Raw genomic sequence first — 9,993 nt, 5'->3', positions numbered from 1 at the left:
GAGGAGAAGGAGCAAACACCTGCTCAAACTCCGAGCTGTCACATACAGTTAGGCTCAGACGGCTGAGCGCGTCTCCCCACCGCTCCATGCAAACGTGCTGCGGATTTAACACCGCAACAAAAGCCGGGGCCTCCGCTGTTTGTCTGGACAATTTCAGTGTGTTCATGCAGAGCTCTGGCACACACACACACACACACGCACACACTCCCGGTCACGCACGCACGCCATAAGTGAAACTCCGGGGGCCCTGAGCCACGGGCCGGCCACGCGCGAGCTGAGGCGCAGCAGCACGAATTGGATGGGGGTGGGAGGAGCTTGACTCTGAGAAGGTTAAAACCGGGAGCCCCGGCAGAATGACCCGCACTGAGTAAGAGCCCGTCCTCTGTTGGGCTGTTTGATGCGTCCCGAGAGAAGAACAAAGGAGAAACATCCGAGAAACCTCCTGAAGAGGACCGGAAACCCTCTCAGCGCACCTGCTCAGGTAAGCACCGCGGTACTCAGGATGATGAAACTTTGAGACACACTTTGCATTTGATTTTTCATGATTTTAAAATTGCTAGGATGTAATCGGGACTGGTTGATCAGGAAACAGACAGGAATGTCAGATGACGCATCTGTTGTCTTTGGGCGCATCTCTGCTTTCATCATCATTATCACCATCATCATCAGCAGCATCATCCTCATGATCTTCATACTCGTGTTTGAAACTGTCTCCGTTCAGCTGCAGCGCTGTGTGACCGGAGGGGGGGTCGATCTTTCCTTTAATCTCATGGTCTCTGCTTCATCCATGAAGTAAATCCCGCGCTGCCCCAGATTGAAGTCCTGTCAGTGACTTTATCTTGGCATTACCAGTTCACAAGATGACCGGGATTAGGCTGACCCCAGGCGAGGGGAGGAGGCGGGAGGGGGCCACATCAAAACAAAACCCCCCACAGATGTCAGTTTATGATGTTTAAAATCGTCTCCTCTTTCACTGTTTGGTTTTGACTAGAAGTTGTCCTTCAGGAGGAGAGCTGTCCAGTGCTGAAACTGACTAGGACGACCCCCCACAGCAGCCTTTCAGCAACTGCATCCTTATCATTCAAATAACGATTGTTGATAATGTATTAAAAACCTTTGCATTACTAAAGTAATGTTTTTTTGCCCTGGGTAATACATTTTTAATTAACATTCAAAAAGATTTCTAAAGATGACCTCATGGTGTACACAATTCTTTTCATCTAATAAAAAACATTTAGCATAAAATACACAATTTTATTCCACATGTTTTGACTGACGAATGGTGGCACAATACTTGAATTTTATTCCTTTATTTCTAGAAAAATATTTGCTTTGATTTGCTATCAACATAAATTCATTACAAAGCAAATGTCAGATTTCCAATTAGACTATGTATAAGTTTCACAAATCAGCCTTACTATTACAGTTTCATTTGCATTTATAGTATGAAACATATTTAACTCAATTTTTGACTGCTGAATAACAAATAAATGTTATTTTGAAAAAAATGGATCAAAGTGTTCTTTCTGTGTTTGTAGAGTATCATGATGATTAAGCCATACATGAGACAAGCCGAGGGAGAGGAGGCGATCAGCACGCTGCAGTGGATGGAAGGAGACATGAGCTCACCTGAAGGAGATGCTTTATTCTCATCACATCACTACAAAGACACAGGGGTGAGCCAGCAGGCCAAAGAAATGGGAAGTGAGGATGCAGAGGAAGATGAAGAGGAAGGAGACGACGGACAGGAGGATGAAAACGGATCCAAGCGCAGAGGACCCAAGAAAAAGCGAATGACCAAAGCCCGGCAGGAGCGTTTCCGTGCGAGGCGCGTAAAAGCTAACGCCAGAGAGCGCTCTCGCATGCATGGACTGAATGATGCACTGGAGAACTTGCGCAGCATCATGCCCTGCTATTCCAAAACCCAAAAGTTATCCAAGATTGAGACACTGCGGCTGGCTCGCAACTACATCTGTGCTCTGTCTGAGGCGCTGGAGGGGGGGCTCTCCACGGAGAGCAGAGTTTTCATGGAGACGCTTTGTAAGGGTCTCTCACAGCCCACATCCAACTTGGTTGCTGGCTGCTTACAGCTGGGGCCAGCTGTTGGCGTGAGACCTGAAGACAGACATGGGGCTCAGCCGCCACACAATCCTCTCAGCAGCATGGCAAACTTCGCCTCTCCAGGGCTGCCGAGCCCCCCTTATGGCACCTTTGATTCAGCTCACATGCTTCACCTGAGGGCCATGAAGGGGAGACAGTTTGAGAGTCATTCACCACATGAGTATAATGATGGGGGTGTGGGAACCCCCCCATACGATGGTCCTCCTACACCACCTCTAAGCATCAGTAGCAACCTGGTTCCAAAGCAGGAGCCTTCACCTCACTACCCACCATCACATCCCTACTCCCCCTCTGGGGCTGACCAAATGGTCTATCAGACTCACACCCGCTATGACGGACACTTAGATGGACAATATGACTCCTACCAGCCTCCCCAGATCACCCCCCGACAGATGACCAACGTCTACAGAGACCAATGAGGGCGGGAGTTGAGTGTGCTGCAGCCAAGACTATCTGACTATGAAAGTTCATACATTTTGGTGGAGAATTTTTGTTGGCTCAAAAACCAAAACACATCATTTAGAAAACTATAAATCTGACTGCAGGCACACGTGTGTTGCATTTACACAATAGAATAACATGGTCTATCATTGTTAGTGTGCAAAAAAAAACCCTAACTTAAATCAACACATTATCCCAAAAATGATTACCGAATGAATCGGGGACCAAAATGTTTAACTGGGATGTTTCTTTGTAGCTATTTACTCAAAAATGAGCACTTCTAATTTAGTTTTGATAATGTATTTTTATTTATTCTTTAATTTAATTCAGTATGTACATAGTTTGTTCTGAAATGTTTTCAACATATATCTTGTTCAGGACTTTGCTGTTCTTTTCACCTGTTTTTTCTGTGTTCGGAGCCCTTTGTTGCATTAATTTCTGTCTTTACACACAAACACCTTAAGATTTGTTTGCATCATCAAGTTGATATTTTGTCGATCTTAAAATAATAAAAAGAATGAACAGGAAATTTAAACGTGGAACAAAGATAAGGAATTAGAAATGAGCGTGTTAGATATGATGTGTAGAACCATTTTTGCATAGTTGACTGTCTTAAAAAATATTTATTTGTTTTGGAAAAAGACAAAGTAAAATAAATATAAACTGAATGAATTTATGTTTTTCTTATTTGAATTAAACAGACACATTTTTTTAACAAACTTACTAGTTCATGAGCAGACAAACAGAATAACGGATGTGCAGACATAAGAGCAGACAGGCAGAAAAACAGGCGAACACAAGAGCATACAGACAGCAGAGCAGACAGACAGAAGAGCAGATGGATGAGCAGACAGAAGAGCAGACAGACAGAAAAGTAGACGGACTAAAGAGCAGACTGACAGACAGATGAGCAGACAGAAGAGCAGACGGACAGAAGAGCAGACGGACAGAAAATTAGACGGATAAAAGAGCAGACGGAAAGATGGATGAGCAGACAGAAGAGCAAACGGACAGGAGAGCAGACAGACAGAAGAGCAGACGGACAAAAGAGCAGACTGACAGACAGAAGAGCAGACGGATAGAAGAGCAGATGGACAGAAAAGCAGACGGATAAAAGAGCAGACGGAAAGATAGATGAGCAGACAGGAGAGCAGACGGACTAAAGAGCAGACGGACTAAAGAGCAGACTGACAGACAGATGAGCAGACAGATGAGCAGACAGAAGAGCAGACGGACAGAAGAGCAGACGGACAGAAAATTAGACGGATAAAAGAGCAGACGGAAAGATGGATGAGCAGACAGAAGAACATGCGGACAGGAGAGCAGACAGACAGAAAAGCAGACGGAGAGAAGAGCGGACGGACAGACGGATGAGCAGACAGAAAAGCAGAGAGACAGACAATAGAGCAGACGGACAGACAGATGAGCAGACAAAAGAGCAGACAGACAGAAGGCAAGGCAAGGGAAGTCAAGTTTACTTGTATAGCACAATTCATACAGAAAGTAATTGAAAGTGCTTCACAAACAAGAAAATGCATTAAAACCACAATGCATAACAGGGCAAAGATTAAAAACATAAATAATCATTATACAATTTACTTTAAAGAAAGAAAGGAACGAGAAAAAGAAAATGAAAAGACACATTGATAAGGACCCTTAAGGACCCAATATTTTTTAGATGGTAAAATGATACTGATGTTACTGACTTGAAATGGCTGTTAAAGTTCAGGTCAGAGTCCATGATTACCTCTAGGTTTCTGACTTGATTTGAAGCTTTTACAGACAGAGTGAAGATACCTACTGACTGTCAAGGATTTGAATTCGGACACAAAAGCAGGACGGCAGAAGTTTGAATCAAAAAAGGATCTTTTAATCCAAGGAAGGCTCTTAAGCTCGTAAAGACCGAGGTAAAACAAGTAGAACGATCCGGTGACAAGTGAAACCAAAACAGGAGCTTATATACACACACATAAATGAAAACAGGTGGGTAAACAGGTGCCGGTGAAGACCGGGGTAAGTTACCTAAAGAACCAACAGAAGACAGAACATGAGTTAACAAAATAAAAGCCCGAAACCCGGAAGTGAGACAAAGATGAACCGCCCTGGCCCCGGCTCCTGACAGTACCCCACCCTCAAGGGGTGCCTCTGGGCGCACCCCCGGGCTTGTCAGGGTGACGCCTGTGGTACTCCCTGAGCATGCCTTTGTCCAACATCCTCGATGTGGGTTCCCAGGACCTCTCTTCAGGACCGTAACCTTTCCAGTCAACCAGGTACTGCAGACCCCGGCCCCGACGTCTGACGTCCATGATACGTTTGATCATCCATGCAGGCAGACCGTCGATGATGCGAGGTGGCGGAGGTTGAGATGGAGGGGGCTGGAGAGGACTAGTAACATGGGGTTTGAGTTGGGAAACATGAAAAACTGGATGTATGCGCATGGACCGAGGAAGGCGTAGTCGGATCGCCACAGGGTTGACGACCTTCTCCACCTCGAACGGCCCGATGAATCGTGGAGACAGCTTTCTAGACTCTGTCCGCAGCTTGATGTTGGCAGTGGACAGGAGTACTAACTGACCTGGCACGTAGGTAGGCGCTGGTAACCGATGCCGATCAGCCAGTCTTTTGTTAGCTGCGGACGAGCGAAGAAGAGCAGCGCGAGCCTCCCTCCAGATCCGTCTGCAGCGGCGGTAGAGGTGTTGTACCGACGGTACCGCCACCTCCTTCTCCTGCTCTGGAAACAATGGGGGTTGGTAGCCTAGAGAACCCTCAAATGGGGACATACCCGAGGCAGATGACGTCATTGAGTTGTGGGCATACTCAACCCAGGGCAGAAGGGTGCTCCAAGAGGTCTGGTGCCGGGAACAGATGCATCGGAGGGCCACCTCCAGGTCTTGATTGGTCCTCTCGGCCTGCCCATTTGACTGTGGGTGAAAGCCCGAAGAGAGACTGTCCGTGGGACCAAAAGCTGCACAGAAAGTCTTCCACACTTGTGAGACGAACTGTGGTCCACGGTCAGAAACAATATCAACCGGAATCCCATGCAGTCTGAACACGTGTTCCACAATGAGTCTGGCGGTCTCTGAGGCCGAAGGCAGCTTCTTCAGGGGCACGAAGTGAGCTGCCTTGGAAAATCGGTCCACAACAGTCAGGATCACAGTTCTGCCAGCAGATGAGGGCAGGCCGGTCACAAAGTCTAGGGCTATGTGGGACCAAGGGCGGCTCGGAACAGGTAAGGGATGCAGCAGGCCAGCTGGGGGTCGATTGTTGACCTTGTTTTGGGCGCAGATCGTGCAGGCAGAAACGAACTCCCGGGCATCCCTCGCCAAACTGGGCCACCAGAAACAGCGACGCAGGAAGGCGATCGTCCTGTGTACCCCGGGATGACAGGTAAGCCGAGTAGCGTGCGCCCACTGGAGGACCTGGCTCCTTACGGCCCTGGGAACATAGAGTCTGTTAGGGGGACCCCCACCAGGGTCTGGCTCCCGGGCCTGTGCAGTCTTGATCTCCCTCTCCAGCTGCCAGGAGAGGGTACCCAGAACACAGGAGGCAGGAATTACAGTTTGAGGAAGGGAATCCTCCATAGCCGGTTCCAGTTGTCGGGAGAGAGCATCTGGTTTAATGTTCTTGGAGCCAGGGCGGTACGACACCACAAAATCAAACCGAGCGAAAAAAAGTGACCACCGTGCCTGCCTCGGGTTAAGCCGTTTTGCAGTCCGGATATAAGACAGATTTTTGTGGTCCGTGCAGACCACAAAAGGCTGTCCCGCCCCCTCTAACCAGTGCCGCCACTCCTCCAATGCCAGCTTGATAGCTAAAAGCTCCTTATCCCCCATGTCGTATTTCATCTCCGCCGGAGTAAGCCGGCGGGAAAAAAAAGCGCAAGGATGAAGCTTGTTGTCAGCACCCTGCCGCTGGGACAGCACAGCTCCAACCCCGACGTCCGAGGCATCAACCTCCACAATAAACTGGGCGGAGGGGTCCGGTTGGATGAGAACTGGGGCGGTGTTAAAAAGGTGTTTGAGCCGCCGGAAAGCGGCCTCTGCAGTCTCTGTCCAAACAAAAGGAGAGGAGGTGGAGGTCAAACCCGTAAGGGGGGCCGCGACCGAACTATAACCCCTAATAAAACGGCGTAGGTAATTGGCAAACCCCAGGAATCGTTGAAGCTGCTTCCGATTGACCTTAGCTGGGTCCGGTCGCACCTCCCCCTCCGCAATCACAAAACCCAAAAATGACACACTGGAGGAGTGAAAATCACATTTTTCTGCCTTGACGAAAAAGCTTGTTCTCCAATAGGCGCTGAAGAACCAGACGAACATGCCGCCTATGTTCGCCGGGACTCCTGGAGAACACAAGAATATCATCAAGGTACACAAAAACAAAATGGTGAATGTAGTCCCTGAGTACATCGTTTATCATGCCCTGAAATACAGCTGGAGCATTAGATAGTCCAAAAGGCATCACCAGATACTCGTAATGTCCCAAATGCGTGTTGAAGGCGGTCTTCCATTCGTCACCCTCCCTGATGCGAACCAAATGGTACGCATTCCGTAGGTCCAATTTGGTGAAACACCGGGCCTCCTGCAGCGTCTCAAAAGCGGAGTTCATAAGTGGAAGAGGATAATGGTTCTTTACCGTAATGGCATTCAAACCTCGGTAGTCAATGCATGGGCGTAGTGTTCCATCCTTCTTCCCTACGAAGAAAAACCCCGCCCCCACAGGAGACGAAGAAGGTCTGATAAGGCCCGCCTGAAGAGAGTCCGTTACGTACTGCTCCATTGCCTCCCTCTCGGGTTTGGACAGGCTATAGAGATGGTTCTTGGGTAGTGTGGCACCCGGCTGCAGTTCAATAGAGCAGTCATACGGCCTGTGCGGGGGCAAGGAGAGAGCCCGGAATTTGGAAAATACCTCCCCCAGGTCATGATATTCAGGAGGCACCTTGGAGAGGTCAGGTGAGGGCGGCTCCCCTACCGGGTCAGCGGAGTCAGACTCTGGATGCCGAGCTGAGCGTAAACAGGCCTCGTGACAATGAGTACTCCAACTGACTACGCGATTGGTTGGCCAATCAATGACTGGGTTGTGATTCAGAAGCCAGGGAAACCCCAGAACCACCGGATTATGAGGGGACTCAAAAAGAAAAAAACTGGTATGCTCGTGGTGGTTCCCAGAAAGGATGAGGTGAACAGGTTCAGTGATCTGGTTAACGGTGGCGACCACCTCACCGTTGAGGGAGATCACCTGCCAAGGGCGGGGAAGCGACTTGGTCCTAAGACCGGCCTGTTTGGCTAGCTCAGCATCCATAAGGTTCTGTTCAGCCCCAGAATCTAACAAGGCCCGAACAGGAAACCCCCCACCCTTAGACACAATGTGACCCTCCAAAAGACAGGAGGTGGATTTAGAATCGACGGGCACCTGGTCTCCGCTCGTCAGTGTGCCCACCTTTAATGACGAGCGGAAGCTTTTGGGCAGTTCTTACAGTAATGACCCCGCTGACCACAGTAAAGGCACTCACCTGCTGCCATCCTTCGTCTACGCTCAGTGGGGGACAAACGGCCACGACCCAGCTGCATAGGTTCCTCCAACGGGGCTGCAGGAGGCACTGTGGGGGTAACAGAAGACATATGAGGGGAGGGCTGGACGTAAATGTCGTAATGTAAATGTAAATGAACTGACAGGCACCGTGACAGTACCCCCCCCCCCCCCCCCCTCTCAACGACCGCCTCCAGGCGGTCCAGGACGGCGATCTGGGTGAGCCCTGAAGAAGTCACCTAGGAGGGAACGGTCCAGGATCATGGAGCTAGAGATCCAAGAGCGCTCCTCTGGACCGTAACCCTCCCAATCCACGAGGTACTGGAAACCTCGGCCACGGAGGCGAATGTCCAGAACCCGACTGACCGTAAAGGCAGGCGCGCCGTCGATGAGCCGGACGGGTGGTGGGTAAGCGGACGGCGGGCACAATGGACTCTCCTGGAAGAGCTTGAGTTATGAAACGTGAAAGGAGGGATGGATTTTTAACGCCGCAGGGAGCCGCAACCTAACATAGGTCGGGTTTATGACCCTTTCAATGATGGAACAACCTATGTAACGGGGCGCTAGCTTTCGAGGGGTGACTTGGAGGGGAACATTTTTGGAGGACAGCCAAACCTTCTGACCAGGTTGATAGTCTGGACCCGCTCTCCTGTGACGGTTGGCCATCTGGCAGTTACCCTTCCGGGTGCGTAGGAGAGCGCCCTGACGCCAAACGCGTTGGATGCGTTGGAAGTGATGTTGCACAGAGGGAACCGCCAGATCTATTTCATGAGAGGGGAACAGAGGGGGTAAATAGCCGAGCGAAGCCTCAAAAGGTGACATACCAGTGGCAGAGGAGGGATGATTATTATGGGCGTACTCGATCCACACCAGGAACTTGGACCAGTTGGAGGGATTCTGAGCGGCCAGGCCACGAAGGGCGGCTTCCAGCTCCTGGTTGGCTGGTTTGGCCTGGCCATTTGACTGGTGGTGATAACCAGTTCCAATGGCAGCTGAGCTGGAGGGTTTGTTAATTTGTTTACTGTTGCGAACAAGACACGAGAGTTGGTGCTGCAACTTCCACTGATTTTAGAAAAGTACCTTTCCGTTGTTCTGCATAAGATTTGGCTGTAGGTGTACAACTCCCCCTTATACATTTCATGATGAACCTGGAGTTTTGACTTGCGCTACCTCTGCTCAGCTCTGTGGCACTGCCGTTTCTGTGCCCTGACCAAATCCTTGTTCATCCAGGGAGTTTTCTGCCCACTTTTTCTGATTTTGATCTTCATAGGGGCAATGGCATCCATAATATTCAAAATGCTAGAAGTAACAGAGCTCACTAATTCATTAACAGTAGCACCAGAGCCGTTTTCAAAGTTGATCATTTCCGCAGACTGTGCCCTGGTGTTGTCATTTTTGTGTCTCCTTCGGACAACTGCAGCGTACAGAGGAGCAGATGGACAGAAAAGCGGATGGACAAAAGAGCAGACGGACAGAAAAACAGTCGGACAGAAGAGCATACAGAAAGAAAAACAGACAGCCAGAAGAGCAGACGGACAGCAAAGCAGATGAACAAAAGATCAGACGGACAGAAAAACAGGCGGACAGAGGAGCAGACGGAAAGATGGATGTGCAGACAGACAAGCAGATGGACAGAAGAGCAGACGGATGAAAGAGTAGACGGACAGACAGAAGAGTAGATGGACAGAAGAGCAGACGGACAGAAAAGCAGACGGACAACAGAGCAGACAGAAAGTTGGATGAGCAGGCAGACAGAAGAGCAGATGGACAGACAAAAGAGTAGATGGACAGAAGAGTAGATGGACAGAATAGCAGATGGACAGAAAAGCAAATGGATGGGAGATATGGCAGACAGAAGAGCAGACGTACAGAAGAGCAGACGGACAGACAGAAGAGTAGATGGAC

At 49.4% G+C, this 9,993-nt stretch overlaps 1 protein-coding gene across 1 annotated transcript; it reads left to right on the top strand.

The window, feature by feature from the left end:
• The first annotated feature begins 282 nt into the window (after nucleotides 1-282).
• LOC101167928 (neurogenic differentiation factor 4-like) lies at nucleotides 283-3,234 on the top strand. Its single transcript, XM_004085467.5, has 2 exons — nucleotides 283-481; nucleotides 1,539-3,234. Exons 1-2 carry the CDS (start codon nucleotides 398-400, stop codon nucleotides 2,538-2,540), a joined length of 1,086 nt encoding a protein of 361 aa, XP_004085515.1. The 5' UTR covers nucleotides 283-397; the 3' UTR covers nucleotides 2,541-3,234.
• The last annotated feature ends 6,759 nt before the right edge of the window (nucleotides 3,235-9,993 follow it).

Source organism: Oryzias latipes, chromosome 5 (assembly GCF_053564925.1).
Source record: "Oryzias latipes strain Hd-rR chromosome 5, Olatipes_Hd-rR_3.1".
NCBI lineage: Eukaryota > Metazoa > Chordata > Actinopteri > Beloniformes > Adrianichthyidae > Oryzias > Oryzias latipes.
Note: the sequence above shows the minus strand (reverse complement) of the source record. Positions and strands in the feature narration are given on the sequence as shown.